Below are 24,541 nucleotides of genomic sequence, written 5' to 3' on the forward strand. Positions count from 1 at the left end.
TGGAGCCGGCTCCTCTAACTTTGCTTCTACCAAGTCAGGGGCCTGACATAGGATATATCCACCACCCAAAGCTCATCCAACGGTTCTCCTTTGCTTAGTACTAGTAGCTGCTACTCAACTGACTCGTGTGACAAATCTATACGCGCACTGGTATTGTTTAACTGAACCATCTTATGGACAACCAGCCTCATGTTGCCTACTTGCAGCCATGGCCACGCCACCATTCACCGCTCGCGTAATTCATCAGAAATTGATCTGCACCTCGCAGCTTGATACTGCTGCTAGTGATCTGCAGATGCCTCTAGTGTGTATGTTTGGCCCTGATCTGCAGTTGCCTTTTCGACCTGGTTGTTCTTAAGATGCTCATACTATTAGATGGATGGAACCGTGAGAGGCAAGGGGGAAGAAGAAAGAACATTTTGGCGGTAAACCGAGACATCACTGCCTCTTCCCTCCAAAACTGAGCAGCAGCAACTAGTACTAAACCCAGGAGCACCGTTAGATGAGCTTTGTGTGATGGATATAGCATATGTTAGGGTCCTGACTTGGTAGAAGCAAAGTTAGAGTAGATCTAGGAGAACACTCGTGTCATGTAACCCGAGAGTACAGATAGCGGTAGTAAGGATTCGGTCAAGTCACATGGGACACAACTCTGAGGGAGAGGCCTGGGTGGATGTTGAAATCCTCATCACGCTATAGTCTATCCGATGTGCATGGGAGGGTGGCCATGGGGACAAGACTGTGAGCTTCTGAGGCGAAAAGTCATATTGGATCCTGGGCACCAGTGCTCTTGACAGATTAAAAAATTCAAAAATTATATTTATATGTTTAAAAAAATTATGTAACAAAATTCTAAAAGTACCTAATGATGTACCCCACTAACCTACAAAATCTCAATTTCAAATTTTTTGTTTTTTGACCTATACAAAAATGACAAAATCTGTTTTCTTTTTGTAGATTTGAATCACTATACTCAGATCTATGCATTTGTTATTTTTGTGCAGCCTAAAATACACATTATTTTCAGTTGAAAATTTACAAGATTGTGGGATACAATACCAGCTACATCATAATTTATTTTTAGATTTTATGAAGCTTAGAAATATGATTTTTTATTTATTTTTTGAAGTGAGATCACTGGTACTCATGTGCACCAAATCTCTATCCCTTCTGAGGGGCCAACATCAGTACATCACCGACCCATGGATCATGGCTTTATAGCAGGATGCAGACAAGTAGATGTCGTTCACCATGCACCGCCAAGCATCAAGTCTGAAGCAGTACAGATACTGACTCCACGGACAACCCTGGAGACTTGGATGTACTGGCATAATGCAAATGTTGCTAAGAACCCCACAGATGTAGGAGATCCAGCGCATGTCGGTGCAAGCTTCATGTACGATCCCACTGCTTTTGAGTGCGCCTCAGCACCGCCTCGAGACCTTAGAGAACTCACCCAAAGCGCGCCTCGACACCGCCTCGAGACCAACTTAGAGAACTCACCCGCGGTCTCAGAAATGGACTTCCCATCATCCATTATATCCTCCCAAAACTGCAGAGATTTGACTTCCCATCAATCCACCCAAAATAGCATGGAGATTCCACAGGTACCATCTTGGTAAATGCTCCTTTAGTCACGAGAGTACGGTCGGCAGGGGGCAGTGAATTGCATGTTCAGCAGATAGTTTGACCATCTGATTGGAAAAACAATCCTGATCAAAGTAACCCAATACTGTTTCCCAGGAAGATCATGCATCTTGTGCTCACCGTGCAATGCAAGTAATGCAATCCAACAATGTGTTATCTAATGACTAGCAAATATGCGTACCCAACCGTAGTCTCTAGCAAAACGGACCAGCGCAAAATGACCAGGATCTTGCAACATTGTGGTACGGAGTAAATTAAATTGGCACATCAACAGAACTAGTATACGAGTCATACTTACAAACAGACCTACGCCCGTTAAACACCTACAGTCAGCCAGCTAATTGTAAGTAGCGCACCCTGCCAGGATGTAACGTCATACTTCTGGCCTGAACACGGTGTTTATGAACTCCTTCAGGTTTCTGCAGGGCAAGATCTCGATGCCGAGATCAAGCGGTTTGAGCAGCTTCTCTGAAGTCTTAGGAACGACACATTTCCTGTATCCCAACTTCGCGATAGCCATTACCCGCTTGTCCATTCTTGGCACCTTAAGAGTAGAATAAAAGAAACATTAATGCAACACATTGAAGATTTTTTTTTAGATTAACACATTGAAGTTAGAATAGGCTGAAAAGCCCTTACCTTCAATACATCAGGCAAAAAATAATCAAGAAATCCTGACAAAATAAATTGGATAGAAGAGAAATGTGTACTATTTCTCTTTAAAAACTGGAGCATGTTGTGTATAGTCTGAGGAAAGAGGAAAAAACTGATGGGTGTTGGGGTACTTCCAATATGCCAACTACAGTTCCCAAGCCTAGCTGAAGTGGTAAGAACTAGTGCACATTATTATTATTCCACACACATTGCACATTATTCTTTTGAAAGTCCGAGTTTCCTCATTTGTGCATGACCACTGGACAATCCTAGTGACACTAGTATAAGCTGGGTGGTCAGAAGTCGATTAGCATTTACTTAACAAATGATATTTGAAAATATATACTCCTGGTTCAAAATAATTGCCCATGAATGGATGTACCTACACACTAAAACATGTCTAGATACATCCACTTTTGAGCAATTATTTTGAACCGGAGTAAGTACCAAAATTCTAAAATGATGACATGCATACTGTTTTATTGTGCATTAACATTTTGCAAACCAACATTCATTTTAATGAACTCATGGTATAAATTGTCGCCCTCAGAGATTTTATTGATTTATATGGACGTGAGTTGCACTTATGCCATGTATGAAACCCATATGTGAAAAGTACAAATAATGGATGGCAAAAGGTTAGCAATCTAACACGCCTTTACATAATTAGGAAAAGCATATATGGCAATAAATGGCTACCCGGCAGCTTGGTGTTTCAAATTCTTTAACATCAGTGTTGTATCATACTCTCCCTCCGTCCCATAATACAAGCCATTTTTTTCAAAAGTCAAAAGTCAAACGATGTAACCTTTGACCAAGTTTTTAGAAAAAACTATCAACGTCTATCATGTCAAATAAATGTCATTAGATACATCATGACATGCGTTTTCATATCGTATCTAGGAGTGTATGGTATCATAGTTCTCAATAGGTTTTGGGCGGTCTCGATTCACAACTTTCTTTTCTTCCGAATGCACAGGCCCTTTCCTTTAAGCCACAGCCCACAAGTACTAATAAAGAATATTCAGAGCCAAAAGTGGTAGCACAAAGCAAGAAAAACACAAACTTACAGTTCTAAGTTCACCACCGAGGCCGATCTCTCCAATAAATGCAATATCATTTGGGATAGCAAATTCTAAGAAACTGAAAACAAGGAGAAAAGGGTTAATTTAACAAACAGATAGTGAAATGAAGACAAAAACCTCCCCAGCTTTGTTCAATTTGTTATACTTATCCAAAGTTCGTTCAGGAAATCTTAATTAGCCTATGTATATAAGGAGGGAGGTCTAGTATTTGTGCTTACTGAAGGAGGGAGGTGTAGTACTCATACTTACTGAAAGTGTATCAAGTAGTTATTCTTGTTCAAAAAAAAATCAAGTACAGAGTAGTTATGACCTTCCAAACATAAACTGCAAAAGGAATTACCTGCTGCAAATTGAAGCTGCTATGGCCAGATCTCCTGCGGTCTCTGTCAACTCGAAGCCACTAACGACATTCAGAAAAATAACCTGCAATGCAAGCAGACAATAGTACCAGAAACAGAATGTGGGGGCGAAGATAACAAAATATCTAAATGATTGATCTATAGTCAAATTGACCAAAACCATGGCACACAGTAAAAAGTTGACATGGTTAGGCCACTGTCATCCATGTTAAAATAGCCCCCTATAGTTAGAGCATGTCAGCTTTTGTGTCCATGCCCCTACATACCAGGACACATCCGTGACTTGGTGGATTGTTGGTGCAAATTAATTAATCAGGTCTCTTGAAAGGCAATCCGAGAAAATAGCCATATTTAATTTGTACTAGGTTTTGGAGAGAGACTCGCCCATGGGGCCAAGATAGAAAAAGTGTTCTTCTAATTCTTGCTTCCTTTATTCCTAATAAAGTAACAATCCAATCAAAGTAACAAATGGTAGATCTTATCTCTTAATTAACTCCCAAGCTAACAGTTATCTTCCTAATTTAAGGGATAGACTACCTAAAGAAAAGGTTGGAGATATTATCCCATAACTAGAAGATGACATGGCGGGCCCATGTTTTCCGTGCATAGCACACCAGCTTACTAGAAAGACTGTCTGTGAATTAACACTAAAACCTTTGCATGCATGTAATTATAAAGTTATAGACTAATCGAAGCTTCTGGAGCTAGCTTACTAGAAAGACTATCTGTGAATTAACACTAAAACCTTTGCATGTATGTAATTATAAAAATATAGGCTAATCAAAGCTTCTGGAGCTTACGCTATCCTGAAGTTTTAGACCTGCTTGCTTCATAAGAACCTGTAGGGTTAAGAAAATATATTAATTGGCAATACATGTATTTTTGTGCAGCGTTAACACCAAAAATAACGGGGTAGAGTGCTAGAATAAACTTGCAGCCCTCTGCATGCTACCTTATCTAGTCTGGAGTGGCAATACTGCCATCGGACTGGATCTTATACCCACAGATTTACTTAAGATATATACACCATATGCAATGCTTATGTGGAGCAGAATGCTTTATTTCTTTAGGTGTCATGGAAACGATGCAATACTTACCGATGTTATCACATCAGCCCTGCTTATCGGTATGCCAACAACTTGTCCTCGAGTACGACAGCCAGGAACACACAGTGCCTGAAATCAACATAAATTGCATCTCACAGACAAAACTCATAATTGTTCAACAGTGGTCGTCTAACATGTTCAAAAAAAGTGAAAGTATATTCAGAACAGTGTCAAGAAAGCTCCACGAGGAAAATATTTTTACATTCCACGGTTGCAACTCGGATGCAATATCCAGAGTGCTGAAGAATAAGAGTGGTCCTCCATCCAAACATAAAGTGAAGTTTGTTTTGACCGAAAATACAGTGAAGTGACAAAAAGGGTTATGAACAAAGGGCAGTACCATGTGCCCTGTTTACCAGATTGATACAAGCTTTATCAAAACAGTGAGAGAGTAGTTTGATAACACAGTAATTTGTCAAGCTTTTTACCGGAATTACATTCTATACCAAAAACCTTCACTGCAATGAAAGATGAATTTTTTGGTAAATGATGAGTTTCGTTTTGAAAAAAGTAAGCTCACCATAATACTACACTAAAAGAACAAAAGAAAGAATGCAAAGTGTTGAAAGGCAAATAAATCACAGGCTCAAGAACAATGGCGATATGTAGTACCTGAACTTCAACAGCAAAGGTCCTGGATCCATCCAAAACAACAGCTACAGCAAGCCCAGCCAGTATTTCAGAATCAGAGGCATGCTCAGTCAAGAACATCTCACTAGGATTCAGAACAGCTTGCAGACCAGACTCCGACATTTCAAATACACCAAGCTGACAAAAAACATAAGCGGCATACATTTGCTTTAGGGACTGTTTGCGGCTGATGTGCTATGATTGGAATCTAGTTAGTTGCATAAAACTTTACTAATTCCAGTAAGATGCTGCTATGACTCGAATGCTGCCTTTAACTAAGTGTACATCCAAAAGTAGAAAATATAAGTGCACTCCAAAGCCACAACAATTTCCTGAAGAGCCTTAATTGCTTTAAAACAAAATTTAAATATCTTATGGACAAAACTGAACATAACATGTAGAGGAAAACGTGTAGGCAACTTCTTTTAGACAAACAAGTTCGGTATTTCGAATGAAATATTTTATAGCACAGGTGGTTTCCATAAAGAAAATAAGTATAGCAAATCACTGTAGGATCCTTGCCGGTTCAGCAACTAATCTCATGCATTGGGATTACAATCGGATAATTCAAATAGCTGGAAAGCCACAACACTCTACTCTGGAACAGCACACAATACGAGCAGAGAAGTAGAAGGGAGATAGAGACCAACGCCACCTAGTGGAAAGGAGATAGAGGAGCAACGGCATCACAAGAAGAGAACTGACGAGGCCGAGAAAGGACCATGACAAGATTTGGGGTAGGGTGGGGCCTAGCAACCTTCCATATTGTGTAAACTGATGGCAGTTAATTTCATTAAAAGGGTAACTAAACATGCAAATCGGCCACTGAAGCTTTTTAAATAAAAAAATATGCATTACATTTGACAGGAACACAGGGGTATACTGTATATACCTCATCTGTTGAACCGAAACGATTCTTCACTGACCGTAACAGTCGATGAGATAAGCATCTCTCTCCCTGAAAGAAGAGCACGAAACTTTTAGCGTTGCAACATTATCTTAGTGACAACAATAGTATTGCTTATTTGAAAAAGGCTATATGACCTGGAACATTCTATGAAGGCAATGTCAAAAGATGAAGAATTTTGATGCTTTTTACTAGTGAACCACGTAGTAAACAAAAGAGGGTCTTAAGAATAGGATACACTGTTTTGATGTGGAAAACCCTTTGCAGTTACAGGGACAAAAATGAACGCGCAAAGGGGCAAAACAGTACATGAGGAGATTAAAAGTACTAGTAGGGATGTTCCTATAAGGAACCCTCCATCTTGTCTACTTGTTCATATCCCATGGTTTAGAGTGGGCAAATGTATATGGGACAAAAAAGAAACTTCATGTAGCAGCATAACTAGTGCAAACAAATACGAAACAAATTCTGATCACCGCTCATTGTAGTTATAATTTTACAGCATTACACAACATTTATCAAGGAATACAAAGTAGTGTTTCCAGAATTAGGTCTAGGCTAATATTCCCATTCTGGAAAATTCACTGCGATAAAGTTCCATTGCTTTCTTCACCACTGCAGAGGACCCTATCTATTTCACACACATATAGAAGACCCAACATTTTAGAACAAGTTGTGTTCCAGGGATAATGAGAGCAGAAGTTGGATTCCGTGATTTGTCGTCATACATAAACTCAAAAAAAATGTGAGGAAAATACTTGTTGGTGCAGGGTTAATTTCTTTCACTCAATTCATGATTGTTTGACTTCTTTCCAAGAAGTATTCAATTCTTACTTGTGTGTTAGTATTGTGGACAAAGGCAGTTTCTGGTAAACTGTTACAGACCTTATACCGTCTTTCGCAAACCTCTCCGCAAAGGGCTGGGATCAGCAGCGCTGCTCCTGCCATGGATGATTTGGAAGCATAGAACGGACTGCGTTTTTGAGGGAGCACGGCCATCTGTGCACGACCTGATGTCCAAAGTCAAGGAAGAAGCATCCCTCTGGGCTAAGGCGGGTGCTATGGGGCTTAGGGTAGCGCTGCCGGCGACCTGGGATGTGCACTGAGTAGCTGAGTGTGTACCATGTATGCTCATGGTTCAAAAAAGCGTTCCTGAGCGTACGCTTAAGCATAGATTAGAGCTAAGCGGAGCCCTTCCGCTCAGCTTTCGGCCTGAGCGAGAGGAAAAGCGAGGAGGAGTTGTGGATGCGGGCTCTCAGGTAGAAGCAAGAGGATTAGGGTAAGGAATCCCGTACTCATCCCAATTTCACTCCCATGTCGAGGCAGAAGCACCATTGGGGCTCCTCCACACCGTTGGTCAAGCTCTTCTTCCGAACCGCCCTGTAGATCTTCCTCAAGGCCACCTAGACAGGGTCCCCTTCCTCCAGCAGCTTGTTCCCCTCGTCCCCTTCCAGTCCAGATCGAGGGGATCAAAGTGAGAGAGGCAGGTGTGCGTGAGTGGCGGCTATGACTTGGGACCTGGGAGGCTGGGATGCAGGAGGGGGTCGATTTATTTGCAGTGTGTGAGGTTCTTGGGCTTTTTGGAGGAGATCGATTTATTTGCAGTGTGTGTGGTTATTGGGCTTTTTGGAGGGGATCAATGTGTGTGGCTACGACCTAAGAAGCAAGAGGCATCTTGTTGAGCCTTTTGTTGGACCAGAAACAACACAGGACTACATGAGGTTATTCAATATTTTTTATTTTAGGCTTACATATGCCTGTTTTGCCCTGCACGCTTAAGCGGCGCTTAAGCTCGCTTAAGCAGTAGTTCCTCTAGGCAGAGCCTCACCGCTCGCTTAGGGCTTAGCGCTTTTTTGAACCTTGTGTATGCTGCCTCCTACGAGGATTGTAAACAGTCTATCTTTTCTATGAAATGAGGCGCAAAGGTCCTTTGCGTTTTCTCGAAAAAAAAAACTTCATAACAGGAATTGCTAACTTGAAGATCCTTTACAAAAAAAAAATTATAATTAAGACATTCCTAGGCATACATCGCAAGAAAAGGAGGCAGCACACATATATATAATCTATAAGTTCTGCTAAAATCTTAATATTGTAGTACAATATTACCACACTTTATAAGCAAAACATGTGTTACAAAGCAGTATTTACCAACCTCCATATATAAAACAACATCCACTATGTGCTCTAGAATACGAGGGCCAGCAATATCGCCAGCTTTTGTGACGTGTCCAATCTAGAGAAATAGAGAGTAAATAATCAGGGAAACATAATCACCCATTTATGCAGGACATAGGATAAACTTCTCGCAGTGTGTAACTTACCAAGAAAACAGGGATATTTGTCAATTTTGCGAAACTTAACAGGGCAGATGTGCATTCCTTGACCTATGCTTCACAAATAAATAGGACATATCTTTTAAGCAAGCGAAAATACGAAGATGAGTATTATGTTCATTATCAGAACTTATGCTAAAAAGGAATTTGGTATGCAGTCATAATATTAAATTGTTACCAGATCCAATAGTAAAATTCAGAGAAGTAGTCAAGTTCTCCTCCAGGATCAACTATCATATTATATTATGTATTCATGAAGCTAATTTAGTTCTGTTGGACATTTGCAGAGTCAACATAATAGGAACACCAAGCATGAACCCATTCTTTATATGATTTAATACCATGCAAAGCATGCCTCTACATAAACTGGAAATATTTTCTGAAATACCTGTACTTGATTCCCAGCACTTCCAGCAAACGCTTTTAGATAAACTGTCTGGATTGAATCAACAATAAGAGCCCTTGGAGATAATGGCTGGATTTTGTCCAAGATATCCTGTGGAACAAATGAGAGAAATATCAATAGTTTATCAGTTATGATCTATCTGCTAGATTCTCTCAAGAGGCCCAGATAAAAAATCTTTGGTTTTGTTAACTGGTAAAAATCTCAAAACACAAATATGAAATATTTCATGTCCAACTAGTCATGTTGTTTCTATTGTGCTTTTAGGTAATTAGGGATCCAAGAAAGCATAGTTTGAGATTACCGGCACAGCTTTACAAGAAAGTAAACATTGGCAGACTCTATTTAAGTATATGGTTCTTAAGTTTATTTTGGTTCCCTAGTGAAAATTTGTACAGCACGCGTACCATTTGGTCATAGAACCGTATAATGAAAAGTTTCAGATCTATGAATAACTTTGTATGGCGTAAACCTACACTATCAGTACTTGGTAGCCTTATTAGATGGTATGAAACAAGCTCTCATATACGTGATAATAACAGGAAGGGTCCACCACTCTTTAGCACTCAAGAATATACTCAGTTAGTCACACTTAGCTTAGTTAAGAAAACTACAGATTATCAGTTCCCCGAACTCCAACAGTAAAGCCGATGTAGTATAAACACATTTTCGTAATCTCAAAACAAAGGTCGATGAACCTAAGAAAATGGATATATAAATGATACCAGCCAAATGATGTTACCTCAATATCTGTACTAGAGTATAGGTACAAATCTCTAGACCTGATACCCATCCGGTCAGCCCTATTTGCAATTTGCTCAATGCTCTGCACACAAAGTTAACAGTTTTTTATTAAACAGTGCTCAGAAAAATAATAATAAATTTAAAATATTAAACATAAAAGTCTCGTAAGAGTGTCATATGGATATATCAGTCCGTGGAGATTTTGTCAACAAGAACATAGACCAGTTAAGAAATTGCAATGATAAAGATTGGACATGGTTACAACCAACCTCCTCACCAGACACATATACAACAGGAGATGACTCATGGTCCTCGGAACCGTCGGATACAATAGAAGCAAGCTACATAGAAGAATGCTTTCAGATTCCAAAGTTAAGAAAATATGTGCAGAAATTTCAAAACTCCAATACACAAAATGCAAGTAACTAAGTAGATAAATTTTAACATTCCAAAAGTATAAGTAGAAAACTGAATGCAGTGATACTAATGGGTTGAAAATGCAAGAAAAGGCATACAAAATTGACAACGGACAGCCAGATTGCACATTTACCTGTAACATCAATGAACTTTTCCCAACACCTGGATCCCCACCAACTAAAACCAAGGAGCCTGCAAAATACATGTGTGATGGCAATCAATGAAAAACAGTAGGTAATACATTGATGCTGCAAAGTATAAAAAAGTTTCACTCAACACATCAGAATCACTTTTTCCCAAGCATGCTTCAACAACCCAACGTAACACATAAATGGAATGGCATGAGATGAGATCATGAGGAGAGAACTTGGCATACCCAGGGTTGCACAGACATGGTATAGGAGTTTTAATTTGTTCAGGTTTCACAATAATCATTCTTTAGTTGCAATCTGGCAATCTGCAATCAGATGTACCTGTTGTAAGGTAGTTAAGAGGAGAAGGTACAACATCCTTCCAGTAAATTGCCAACCCCTGGTGCTTATATTTAATTCGAACCATAACAAAAACAGCAAGTAATTTGAACTCTCGTATGAGTACAGATATGCAGGAGTACAGGCACCTGATTCTGGGATCAAAAAGATGCGGAGGGGATTCAGTTGAGGCGCAGTGGCTGAATTGTAGAGAGAGCGGTGGAGGAAGGGAAGGGGAGGCTGTGGCTGGCTTGGACCAAGGAGGGGGGGCAATAATTTAGGGTTCTGTACTTCTGTTTATCAATAACTGCTGAATACTCATGTTTACAAAAAACTAATTATATATCAATGGTTGATATGCATTTTGGGAGAGATGCCTGAAGTATCTTAAGAACAAGAAATGTCTAAAATGGTACCTTAAAACTTATGTCAGGATACAAAGTTACGAACTGGTAAAGAAGAAAGGGACAACAAGGATTTAGAACGAGTGCAACATACAAGCAGAAGATACTAGTTCTGCAAGGGAAAAAAAACGTCTGGAAGTGGCAAAGAAACTAAAATAGAGAGCTTATGAGCACATGGTTGTGCTCTGTAGCTATGTCTAGTATGTGGAGCAGATGCCTCGCTCTGAGGCAAATTTCGAAAGGCGAAATAATGCATAACTATATTTAAAAAGTGTCATCTGACTGACATCCTATTTGATGAGACAAGGTTATCCTAAACAATTTAAAAGGTTCGGTGGAACTGCAAGACGGATATCATGGCTGTGACATTATACATATGTGATCCCTGACTGATCCTACACCAAATTTCCTTTGAACTAGTACTACCAAAGGAGTTAAGAGTGATGTTTTACCAGGAACAACGCCACCTCCAAGCACCCGAGCAATTTCACTTCCGAAGGTGCCAGGCCTGCAAGTAAGAAAACCATACACATCATCAGCTAGTAGTGGGGAAAATATTCAGTGAGCTTTTGTGGAGCCGATTTCGCCATATTTGCGCAGAACAATCAACAAACTGAACATCTCAACAAACTTTCATCTACACAGCAGATTAATAGAGATGAAAAGAACAACTAATGTGGCCAGCATTTCTCCAGATTAGGGCCGAGAGTAATTAGAAACGTTTACAGCGGTATGCGCCAGCCGGTCTGGTCGAAGCCCTTGGTGACCTCGGGGAGGCTCTTGGGCACCATCTCCTTGCTCTTCTGCTGGATCCAGGAGCGGGCGGCGTGGTGCGCCCCGTCGGCGTCGGCGGGGTCGGCCCCCGCGACGTACTTGGTGAGGGCCCCCACGGCCTGGCAGCTGCGGCAGGTGCCCCACCACTGCGAGAAGCCGTCCCCGCAGTTGCCGCAGACGTAGGTGGCCCTCGCGGCCGCCTTCCTGCCCTTGCCCCCGGCCCGCCTCGCGGTGGCCACGTCCGCCCACCTGCTCTCGCCCTTCCCGCCAGTCGGTTTCCCCTCCGCCGCCGCCGCTTCGGGGGTGGGCGGGGGAGGGGGCGCCAGGGGTTGCGTGAGGATGCGGCCTGCGATGGGGTCGAATACGCCCCAGGAGGCCTCGGAATCGGTGGAGGTCTCGGGGTCGGAGGCGGCGGCGGCGGCGGCGGAAGAGACGGCATCCGGTGGGGGCAGGGGGTCGTCGGTGTGCCGGGGTGAGGAGGAGGAGGAGAGGAGGCGGAGGTGGGGTAGGAGAGGGGGGATAGGGAGTGGGCGGAGGCGGTGGAGAGGGATGCGGCGGGAGAGGCGGAGGAGGGAGGAGGCGGATGGGAGCATCGCGGTGGTGGTGCGGAGCATGGAAGGGGAGGGGAACGGCGAGGTTATTTTCGAGGGTTTTGTGGGGGGTTTGGGGGCGGAAATGCGGCGCGACGGCGCGGGAAAGGGGGGCAGGGGTCGCCGCGCCGGACTTGAGTGGAGCCGCGGAGGTCAGAGACGGGCACGGGGCTCAGTGTAGGCCTAAGTAAACCTGGGCATCTGTCGGGCCGGGCTTGGGCCTGGTTCAGCCCGGCCCGGCCAGGACAAAATAGGGAAAGCCTGCTGGGCTGCGGGCCGGGCTGCTCCGTTAATTGGCGATTTCAGTCTACCCAGGCCTAGCCATCGGGACAACAAATCTAGGTCTAGGCTCGGGATTTTCGGGCTAAGCTTTGGGTTGGGCTGCCTATGGCTAGGTACGCCTATACGTTGGATTGAGGATGTTTAGTTTAATTTTACGGACTCTCAAAAAAAGTTGAATTTTAGGGGGGGGGGGAAATGAAGCGGAGAGTACATCTTTTCATTTTTATGAGCTCTAACATGTTGTCATTTACTTCTTAATGAACTATTATACTTTGAGTAGCAATGATCATGGATTCTATATTGTGTATTTGTTGACAACGAACTACAAAGCCCATATAGTTATCACATTTATGCTCGAGGACGAGCATGGTCAACCTGGGCGATGCCGATGCATCTATGTTCTTTGTTTTTTCATCGTAATTGATTCATATAAGTGGTTATAATCATGATATAGAATGATTTTCATGATTTTCTTAAAAGATCCATTTTATTTGTATTATAACCATGCAAACAAAAATACCATATTTTGTGTATTTTTAACTTGTAGGGACCTTCGTGAACTTAAAAGGACATGAATTTTTTTGTATAAGTTTTTTTTATAGAAAATCAAGACTTGGAGCACTTGAACCTCACTTGGGCCAGCTGGAGGGCCAAAGAGGGTCCATGGCCTGGCTTGATACACTGGTTGCGCCATGGGGCCCACTTGCGCCCTCGTAACTCCAACACCGTCGATCTTTGTGCACCTGGACTTGTCTTGACCTAAAACCGCTTATATATACATCCGTATTCGCGATCACGAAAGACGGCGAATCGCGGAACAGAAACATAGAATGAAGGCCAAACCTACAAGATTGGAGGGGGAACGCCCGGGAGCCGCGGGCTCGCATCTCCAACCTCTCCAACAACATCTCTTATGCATCCATGATGAAGATGGAGTAGTCCACTCTAAACTAAGGGTTTGTGGAAGCAGGGCCGGCCCTAGGGGGGGGGGAGGGGCGGACGCCCCGGGCCATCGAAATCCAGGGGCCCCAACCCAGGTATATGCCAGCCCTAGAGCACCCCTGGTTGAATCGCCAGATTCGCCATTGTTGTAAGGTATTGTGTCTCAGGGAAGAAGAAGAAAGCCGAACCGTTGCTTGACATAATAAGCTTTGGGCCTTTCTTTTTCGCCTAGTTATTTTATTTTGCGCACCGTTCAGTTCTCAAAAAAGAGTAGTGTTCTATCAGCATTTTTCTAGGGAAAACTGATTGTTCTATCATATCTATTTAGTGAAACATCTAAAAAAACATGATCTATTTATTGAATAGTGGTGATGTGATTTTTTTATAATCAAAATTGGTCTTAATAGGTTTGTATTGGTTGATTGTGGATGTTACGTGACTACTAATATTTATGTCACGAAACTTCTCTTTGTGTTGTCGGTTTAACAATACAAAAGATTTCTCGTGGAATTGTATCGCACGAACGTTATGAAAACCGCAACCCAGCGCAATGGATTCCATCGGATGGATTCAATGAATGAACCCCGTCAACTGTGACCTTTTCCCTTTTCATGTGGCAAATTACCACTTGTCAGCACTATAAAAATCCACACGTAATTGGTGTCCATAGATTTAGTTCGTCTCTCACCACTGTGCGCAAGCGCAGTTTTTCCAGTAACCGTAAATGCAATTTGGTTTCTTTTATGTGAACACCCCGGCCATGCTTCGTGTGACCAACGCTTGACCTCTTATGCACCATGGCCGGAGACAACCCGGCCATCACCACCCCACATGGCTGGTAGCCACGCCAAGAGGAGCTGCACCGCGTCAATGGCCACCGCGATGACATACAAAGATGGTGTGCCGCTGATTATCTGCATTCAAGTATGCAAATAAAGGGGCCCATATTTTATTTTTCGCCCCAGGCCCTCAAAATCTCACGACCGGGCCTGTGTGGAAGTAGCTTGATCTATCTCTTGCTGATATTATCAATGTTCTATAACCACATGATCTGCTCTTACGATTGTGGCTTAATAAGTAACCTCTTTGTGGTCGATTTTTGTTTTTTATAATTAAGATTTGCATTTGAGATCGCATTTTCAGATTGTGGTTGATATATAAGTAGATGTACAAGGAGAAAGTCAAGTCCTGTGGTCCCTCCTTTTTTATATTAGCCTTATTTGTTTTTGACTTTCTTTTGTTATCTGTTGTTAACCTGACAGTCAACTTCTGAAACTGACAGTCATCACCACCCTCCGGCGCGCGAGTGCCACTGACACACGACAGACACAGCTAGCATAACTTCAAGTCTTCAAGGCCCAACTGTGTACGGCTATTACAGAGATCAGATCAAGCAGCGTCGCAGATCGGCTACATTAATCTTGCTGGACCGGTCGCGGGTCGTGGTTTGCTCGTCGTCGTGTGGGCAGTTGGTTACGAGCTCAGGTACTGCTAGGGCATTACAACGACGACGCCCGCAACGCTCAGGCAGCTGCCGGCTAGCTGAGCTGACGATGGCTCGCGTCCTCCGCACCTCGCTCGTCGCGCCATCGCCGTCGTCCGGCAGGGCGACCCTTCCCGAGCGCTCACTCCCACTCACCTACCTGGATGCCATGTGGCTCCACACCTTGCCGGTAGAGCGCGTGTTTTTTTTCCAACACGCGCACGAGCACGGCGGCGCCGTCGACGTCCTCCTCTCCAACCTCCAGGACTCCCTGTCCAAGGCACTCCGCTCCTTCTATCCGCTCGCCGGCCGCCTCCGCCTCGCTCCCGGCACGCCTAACCGGTACGAGCTCCACTACCGGCCAGGCGACGGCGTCAGCTTCACCGTCGCCGAGTACGATCTTGCAGGCGTGGACGAGCTCGCCACGGACGACCCGACGGAGGTCGCAAAGATCGCCCCTCTCGTGCCGCCGCTGCCGGAGGGCGGCGCCGTGCTCGCTCTGCAGGCCACCGTGCTCCGCTGCGGCGGCCTCGCCATCGGCGTGACCGTCCACCACGCCGCCTGCGACGGCGCCTGCTCCACGCACTTCCTCCACACGTGGGCGTGGGAGGCGGCTTCCCGCGGGGCCGTCGCGCCCGAGCCGCCCGTCATCGGCCGCACCTTCATCCGCGACCGCGACGACCTCTACGACACTTTCGCCGCCCCAAGGTCGTACAAGAGCCGCGACGGGAAGCCCCTCCGGTCGCCCGACGTCGTCGACAAGCTCCTCGCCACGTTCGCGCTGTCCGAGGAGCACCTGCGGAGCATCAAGGACACGGTCGCGCGCGAGGCAGCGCGCCGCGGCGTGTCGCCCCCTCCGCCTCGCCCCACGTCGATCGTCGCCACATACGGCTTCATCTGGCACTGCCATTACTGGGCTAAAGAAGGCGGTGGTGCCAAAGGTGAGCCTTCTGGCGGCACTAGCGACCGCGCCTACGCCGTGTTCGCCGCCGACCACCGTGCGCGGCTGGACCCGCCTGTCCCAGCCAGGTACCTCGGCAACTGCGTGGGCCTGTGCTTCGCCTCGGCGAGCAGGAAGGAGCTACTCACCGGCGCCGGCGCAAGCGGCCTCTTCGCCTCGTGCTCCGCCGTCGCCGCCGCCATCGACGAGGCGACGCGCCGTGGAGACGGCAAGCGGGGCTGCTGGGACGGGTGCCTGGAGCGCGTCGTCGAGGCGTACGGCGCCGGGGTCCCGCTGACGCTGGCGGGGTCGCCCAGGTTCCGCGTCTACGACGTAGACTTCGGGTTCGGGACGCCGGCGAAGGTGGAAATCGTCTCCGTGGCGAGGACGGGCGCGATGTCGGTGGCAGAGGGCCGCGGCGGCACCGGCGGGACGGAGGTGGGCATCTCGCTCCCGCCGGACTGCATGGCCAGGTTTCAGAGGTGTTTCGCCGACGCGGTCGCCTGCCTCTCCGCGTCGTCACCAGCTGCCCAAGCGCAACTGCCAGTCAGTGTGGCAGTCTGACAGCAATCCACTGTATGTTAAAACATCGGTTTTGTGCAATTTGCAATCGTGATCGAGATTGGAAATGACTATATCAACCACGTTGTTAAAACGTTTGCGCTCATGATACTACCATCCCCTAGTTTGGATCCTGTCTCTCCTAGATCTTGGTTTTATTCGCATCTTGTAGGATTTTTTTGGTTTTCCTATGTTTCAAATCCCATTAGAAAATTTGAATTTAAACATTTTTAAAAATAAAAAATACAAGGATATAGACGATATTATAATCTACCGGTGTGTAATTTTTTATAATAAATATGTTACAATTTCGGCTAGCAAAAATGACAAATCTAGATTTTTTGCGTGAGTGTAGTAATGAACACTGGTATCTCGATTTCATCCTTTTGTGAGATTTTTTCATTTTTATTGAGGACAAAATACAGTGTATTTTGCTCCAAATATTTATATACCGATACACCGATAGAATGCAACACTGTCTACATCCAAGTATTTTTCTTAATTTTTTGAAACCTTTTCCGCGAGAGTACGCCGAAGCCTACCATATTATTATAGAAGCTAAAATTGCAATTACAAGACAACTACAACTTGTCGCGAACAACAAGCGCAATAGGAACTCCACACCATGTTATTTAGAAGATAACCAATACCAGATATTACAATTGCAGCGCAGGAGAGCCTATCCTAAGGTGACCAAAAAATCTACGACTCGACCAATGGTGGCCACCTTCGAAGATCAACAACTTCCACTGAACCCCCCTTGTTGACGCACCATCCACCCTTGATGTCGGAAAGGAGGTGGCAGATAATGGCGTGACTTGGTCGGTCCCGAGGAAGGCATTATCTTTTACCTTCCCACCGATGGTGTACATTTCGCCTCTGAGGATCAAACTTCGACAACGGCGAGCATCGAAGGAAAGCACCAATGAACTCCAAGCCATGTCTCCCAATATGATGCTCCCAATGGAGGGACGACTATGAGGATGCCACCATTACGTCGGTCCAACTTTGAACCAAACTTTTGCTCGGAGACAACTACCAAACGAAGTGAGAGCGGGAGGAAATGACGACACACCGCAGCGACGCCAATGAGGGGAACAACACCCACTGGCATCGTCGACGCCGACATTGCCCGAAGACTGGCGAGACTTCCGCCTGTATCGCCACAGGCCTCCCACCGTGCTCATCGAAATAACTGAAATACCATGGTCCACCTGTGCCCCGCACGGACGTGAGCAGACCTTCTTCAACCTCCGACATAGCCGAGCACCTGTAGCCTCCCACCATCATCCACCTCTCACACGGCCAAGGACCAGCCACACCGCCGTTGTCACACTCTTGACAAGTGCGATGCAGACGTGGCCTACTGACCTGGGTTTGGCTCAGTTGGGCCAAGGTCTAGCCTGCACCTCCGCCCCATGGATACTAGCGTCGGCTCCTCCATAGCTTGCCCGCTGCCTCTAGGAGCCACCTCTAATTAATAGAAGTGGCCCTAGCATCTCCTCCCGTTGGGCCTAGGAAGGCCCGCACCGCGCGCCGGCCTTGCTGTAGCTCCAATGGCCCCGCTTCGAGCTCGAGGTCCTTAACCATGGTTCTAGGTGGCTCTGCCTCAGCCCCTTCTTTCGCTGTTTGTCGTAACTTTTCACCGCCACCATGCGCTGCCTGATTGGTGGCCTTCACCGCGCGTCGTCGTCCCTCAGGGCGCACCCTCCTCCCCTCATGCCTTCGATGGCCAGGGGGGGCGCCGGGTCACTCGCGTGTGCGACCCGAGCAGGAGGGGATGATGCGCTGTGATTTTTTTTTTAAATTTTGAAAACAAAAGTTCTAAAGTTTGGAAAAGAAGAAAAACCGAACTACACATTGGGTTTCCAGAGATTATGCTACACCTATTTGGTCATACACTCGGAGGCTATTTCAAAAACAGTAAGGTTGACGTGTGTGTAAAATTTAACCCGGCCTGAACCGCTGTTGCTCGGTTTCCCGGAATCCGGCGCAGACCCGGCACGCGACGTCTAAAACCGGTCCGCGGCGCAGCAGGAAAGGTGGAACGAAGTGCAGCGCCTCTCCGCCGTGCCGAGATGAGCCTCTCCCACCACCGCCTCCACCTCCACCTCCCGCCCGCCGCTCCGCCGGCGGCTGACCCCTACTACGTCTACGCACCGCACGCGCACCCGGACCCACAGCGGCAGGGCGTCGTCACGCTCTTCGTCGCCGGCCTCCCCGACGACGTGAAGCCCCGCGAGATCCACAACCTCTTCTCCCGCCGGCCCGGCTTCGACCAGTGCCTCCTCGAGTACACCGGCCGCGGCAACCAGGTCACCTCCTAAGTCTGGGTCCACAGCCCGCGGTTTTTACTGAAACTGAACCCTCGCTCAGGCAGAAAGGGGAAGAACCCTTCGTTTCGTCAGTGCCATATAGAACTTGAATGCATAGGATTAGGGTAAATTGGATAAAAATACAACAATACGCTGTAGTGTCGACTGTCGAGAGGGCATAATTTATATTTTCTCCGGCTGGATGTATGTTACTATACGTTTGGCTGATGTTGTCTCTGAATTCTTATTCTTATGCTGCAGGCTGTTGCTTTTGTGTCATTCTTCACCCATCATGCGGCCTTGTCGGCAATGGCTTCGTTAAATGTAAGTCTTGCTGCGAGTCAGGTTTCCTCCGCATTTTTCCTGGTTCTGCTCTGTAGATTTATTTCTGTGGTAATGTGAACATTAATTTAGCAGCAGGTCACAATGCAACAAACTTCAGCGTAGCTTTAGTCACTATTAAAATCCATACCCCAAATAACAAATTGACAGTGCTTGTTGTATAAAACATGCTTGCTTGACATCCATAGGTGAAATTGAATGCTGAAATCATGTGCCCTTGACTCTCGGTTATTTTTGGCCCTTGATGGTATATCAAGTCAATGAAATTTGTAAGAAAAAACTAGTGTCTGCTTTTACTTGTCAAACCTCAAACCATTTGAGCAGGCTATAAGCTTTACACACATCTCCAATAATAAAGTACAAGTTCAATCTATGCAACAGTAGCAAGAAATTGCCTTGCTCTGGGCTTATAAATCTTATGTTCAGCTTCATAGCTACTACCATATAGTGTTGATCACTTGATTTTATTATCACTAATCTTATACGTGATCCATTTCAGGGATCTGTTTTTGATCCTGAGAGTGGTGATTGTTTGCACATTGAGCTAGCAAAGTCGAATTCACGCAAACGTCATGGAGGTACTATTTGTACAATATCGCTAATTTTCTTTATCGTATCAGTTCTCGCCAGCAAAATGCTATTGCAAACTTTCACACCATTCAATTGATTACAATTTTCATGTTAGGCGGTGGGGATGGGTACAGAGTTATTGACAAGCGAGTACATAGAACAGAGGAAAATTCTGACAATGACAACAACGGCGATGAAGGTGGTGATGATGTATCTGCCGATGGTGATGGTGGCGACAGTAATGGTAATGGTACTACTTTTTTGATGAATCCCGCATCTGTAAGGGAGTTGCTTCTCAATTCCACATAGCTATCATCTCTAATACTGCCAGTATTCTCATTTAGGCTGAACTTGTTTTGTAAGTGAAAGTATGAGAGAAATTTGCTGTTCAATGATGGCTTCTGTTTACTTGCTTGTCTTTTTATTTTCACTTGCGGTATCTTCCGTATCTCGAGGAGCACAGTGAATTTTAACATGTAATTTGTTTTTTTGGTTATTGTGATGGCTGCTTCCTCATTTTCTTTTATCTAGAATGCCATGAGTTCATGTCATGAAATAACTAAGAGTATTGGCATGACACTATGTTAGAACTTAGAAGCAGTAAGAGTTTGCTTTGCACTCGGTATGTCCCCATTATGAAACAATCATGTGGTCGGATGACTTTGCACACACATATAAATTAAAGTAATGCAGTTTGCAGTATGGGATTTCTCTTGGCAGTTGGCAGTTTCGACAGAAATCTCACTTGCACGTTCTTGTTGTTGGCACCAAAAATTCAGGGCAGGGTGGATCTGATGAATCATTGGACACAGAAAATGATAATTCCAGCGACAAGGATGAGTTACCTGCGGATCAAAGGTTAACAACTTAACATGCACTTCATATCACTCCGTAGTTGCAGTTAATTCTCTTTCTTAATTTGCATTCACCTAAATAAAACACTTAAGCTAATGCGCCACTTCTCCTATATCTGCCGTTTGTGCATGGATTGTTAATGATAGATGGTTGTTTTTTTTCCTTTGATGGAACAGTGGTGAATTTGATATCAAGCAGCAGAAGCGGCATTCTTCTTCAAATGTGAGTTCCATGTCCTAGCTTCACTTTACCACACTCTTACCTTATATCCTTGTTATAATACCAATGTATACTGCTGCATTGTTGTGAAACAAAGCAAGCGGTTGTCCATGCTTTTGTAGTTTGATTTGCCACATTCTATATTGTGGCATGATGGTACTTGTGTCTACATTCATATTTTTGTTTAAGACCATTAGAAGAAGCTGATCAAATTAGTGCTGCAATAGGGACATTGCATGCTGTTGGAATCTTGTAGTAGCTCAATTTATGTACAGTACCAAGCTGCAATGGGGTGTATCTGTATGAACTTTGTTACTTCAAACTTTTTTTCTTAAATGTTTTGACCTTCATATATACTATATGACGTTTTTAAGTAGGACAGTGCACATGTCATGATCAAGTTTCTTGACGTCTTCTATAACTGCACATATCGTGATATGTTCTGTGGGGAATTTTTAAGTGCGCAGGTGCACTATTTTTATAATGGGTGCATATAAATTTGTAGTCCTAAAGTATTCTTTTTGTCATTTTATTAACTTATGATGTGGCATTGATCGTGCAGGGTCAACCAGACAAAACTTCGACTGAAACTCCACCTTGTTCTACTTTATTTCTTTCAAATTTTGGAAAAGCATGCACAGAAGAGGAGCTAGAGGAACTATTGTCTAAGTATGTTACGTAAATTCTGCTAATATACTCACTTAAGTGAAGTTCTAGCAAAAACATAAATTGATGATCATTGCTTATTTTTTTGCACTTGGCAGGCAACCTGGATTTCATGTGCTTAAAATGCGTCGTCGTGGTGGATTGCCTGCAGCATTTGCTGATTTTACGGTATATCTCCCTTTGCTGTTTATGTTTTAGTTATACTATATTGCTGTTCTTTGGAGATGCTATGGAAGGTCTTCAATATTTAGAATATGAACTTGATATGGCAAAAGTCACATCAAGGTTTGGTTTTGAGCTGCACATGGGTTAATATTGTTTTTAATCTCAGGCCCGTACCACAAGCAAGTGCAGCATGTGCGCTTGCACAGGGCCCCATTTGATTTGGGGCCTCCAAAATTTCTGCTAAGTATCCATTTAGTAGCATTGATCAAGTGAATGTACGTACTAGTTTGCTGCTTTTACGACTGCTTGCTCCCCTAGGAAACCCAACCAGCCAATCAATTACCCACACGCTAGCCCCAACCCCTCTCTCTCCGCAGGCCTCTCATTTCTTCGTCTCCTCTATTCAACAAAACTACTGATTCTAGGACCTCATCTTTTCTTCAACCAGAGGTACTCCGGAAGTGTTGGAGAAAAATGTTATGGGCTCACCCTAGATGAAATTTCAACGTAATATCAACAATTCATTCATTTACTCAAACAATTGCCTTTATCTCAAATTATTTCAGATAACAATAGTGCACACAGGTTCAAATAATTTTTCACTTAATTAAGATATATATTTGGTTAGATTTCAATAGAATTCATATAAAATTATGAATGTCTACCCGTGAAAACCAAATTCACCGAAATTCAGTGGTGTAAGCTATGACTCGAATATTTCTACTAGACGAAGCGAATATTAGATTTTGCACAGGGCCTCCAAATTCGTAGGTACGGCCCTGTTTAACCTCATAACAAGGTTTAAGAGCGCTGACAAGGTGTCGTGTGAGCTTAGTTTCTTTTCTGGCTTATTAATATCTGATGGTGATTACAACGTGCGACTCTCATTATATCGGGGAGTTTAGGAAATACAAATTCTTAAACCATATCATTAGGGTAAGGCAAGCACTAACTTACTTTGGAAACAAAGTGGTTTATTTGATACGGAAATCAGGGGCCTATCTTGAGGATCAAGCCGTGTGGTCCATCCCCTTGTCCTTGCTGCTGTGGCCATATGTTCTGCCCTACATGACATAAGGTCTCCATAACTTCGGTATAACGAGACAATGACATACTTGCTTTTACTTAAAAATATTAAATATATAATGAGATGCAAGTTCAATGTAAGAGTAATATTTGTAGGACAAAATTGCTTATTTTTGCTTACAGTAGCAGTCCAAGTTTTAAAAAGGTTTAACTGTACATGTTCTAAAAAGGCATCTGGAATAGAAGATGGAGTAATATCGTATCTGCATCTCACTTTCCACAGTTATTATTTTCTGAACATGATCTCATTGTGCAGGATATTGAGTCCTCTACAGCTGCTATGAATAACCTCCAAGGCACCATCCTGCCTTCTTCCGATAGTGATGGTTTGCAAATCGAGTATCCTTCCATCTTTGTTGTTCAAGACACTGCATGCTTTTACTCCTTCACTTCTTTAGGTTTGGAGCCTCCCTAGGGTTGGTTCAGTTTGCATCTTTTACAAAACAGTGTCTTTTAATGAAATTAAGTCTGCTGATGAGGTTAGAACTGCCATTGACAATGTGTGCTGGTGGGAATACCATTTGGTTTGCCAGTTTCCATCATATTTCTACTGTTATTTACAGTCACCCAACAATTGATTCTCACTAGAACTGGAAGTCATGCATCATTGTATATCCTTGTTTCCTTTAACTCCAGCTGCAGGTACGCAAGATCGAAGATGAGGAGTAGCTAGCTCGCAATCGCTGTTGTTCTTGGATTGGCGTGGCCTCGAGCCATGGACTAGAAGCTAGAATCGGCCCCCCTTGCACATGTAATTGCCTGCCTGGCTTGTAGCATCTGGAGTTCAGTTTGCAGTATTCTTTGTCCATGTATGAGAACTAAGAGCTGTTCATTAGTCCTGTGCTAGATGTTCGTACTATTATTTACCATCTCTTAGCATATATTTCGCATGATCTTGCCATTGCACTGTTTGGCTGGAGACTGAGAGAGCAAGACGCATATCTTTCTGTGAAACAGCTGCAGGCGTACATTGATCGTGACTGTTCCTCCGGTCGGATGGTCAAAAATCCGCGAAAATGCAATGGTCAAAAATCTGTGAAAATTTAATACACAGTAGTATAAAAGAAGAGGAGAAAATGTATTAGTAAGAAAAAATATCATTTGTGTTCGGCTTGAGGCTGAGAGCAAGACACATGATCTTTCTGGAGAACAGCTGCTGGCCTACCTTGATCGTAACTGTTCCTCCGGTGGTATAGTCAAAATTCAGCGAAAAGGCTATAGATGTTTGGTCACATCACTTTGCCTTGAAAGAAGAAGAGAAAAGGTGTTAATAACAAGAAAAATGTCATTTGAAATGGTGGCGGAATCACGCTTGCCAATTTGCACTTCTTCATCTGCTAAAGAGTTTGGCCGAAAGAAGTCACCCTGTTTGACCATGCTTGACGTTTGTTTCTCAAGGCATGTGCCAAAATCCTAGTAGCCGAATAAAAGGAATTTTTTTTAGACTTCGATACTTCTGAACGCGATATTACTTAGTCTGGTATTGAGTAAATAGTGTATCCACCCAACTTATTATTTTTGCTTACACTAGATACTTTTGATTTTTTTTTGATCGTGGCAATGCCATGATATATTATTGATACATAAAGAAC

General features: G+C 44.1%; 3 protein-coding genes across 3 annotated transcripts; 2 read left to right on the top strand and 1 right to left on the bottom strand.

Moving 5' to 3' along the window:
* Positions 1-1,896: 1,896 nt before the first annotated feature.
* LOC124684838 (DNA repair protein RadA-like) lies at positions 1,897-12,526 on the bottom strand. The gene is made up of 15 exons (XM_047219092.1): positions 11,886-12,526; positions 11,612-11,667; positions 10,419-10,477; positions 10,138-10,209; positions 9,867-9,950; positions 9,110-9,217; positions 8,710-8,772; positions 8,541-8,621; positions 6,374-6,439; positions 5,464-5,619; positions 4,843-4,920; positions 4,546-4,584; positions 3,727-3,809; positions 3,372-3,444; positions 1,897-2,191 (listed from the first exon to the last, which is right to left on the bottom strand). The coding sequence occupies exons 1-15, from the start codon at positions 12,524-12,526 to the stop codon at positions 2,021-2,023; spliced, it is 1,830 nt and encodes a 609-aa protein (XP_047075048.1). The 3' UTR covers positions 1,897-2,020.
* Positions 12,527-15,300: 2,774 nt separating this feature from the next.
* LOC124703320 (phenolic glucoside malonyltransferase 1-like) lies at positions 15,301-16,734 on the top strand. The gene has a single exon (XM_047235537.1). It carries the CDS (start codon positions 15,301-15,303, stop codon positions 16,732-16,734), a length of 1,434 nt encoding a protein of 477 aa, XP_047091493.1.
* A 2,057-nt stretch (positions 16,735-18,791) lies between these two features.
* On the top strand, positions 18,792-23,877 carry LOC124666378 (protein WHI4-like). Its single transcript, XM_047203712.1, has 10 exons — positions 18,792-19,046; positions 19,308-19,370; positions 19,888-19,966; positions 20,074-20,202; positions 20,738-20,816; positions 20,990-21,035; positions 21,595-21,701; positions 21,797-21,866; positions 23,206-23,288; positions 23,592-23,877. The coding sequence occupies exons 1-10, from the start codon at positions 18,810-18,812 to the stop codon at positions 23,620-23,622; spliced, it is 924 nt and encodes a 307-aa protein (XP_047059668.1). The 5' UTR covers positions 18,792-18,809; the 3' UTR covers positions 23,623-23,877.
* Positions 23,878-24,541: the final 664 nt, after the last annotated feature.

This window comes from Lolium rigidum, chromosome 1 (genome assembly GCF_022539505.1).
Source record: "Lolium rigidum isolate FL_2022 chromosome 1, APGP_CSIRO_Lrig_0.1, whole genome shotgun sequence".
In the NCBI taxonomy this organism is placed as follows: domain Eukaryota; kingdom Viridiplantae; phylum Streptophyta; class Magnoliopsida; order Poales; family Poaceae; genus Lolium; species Lolium rigidum.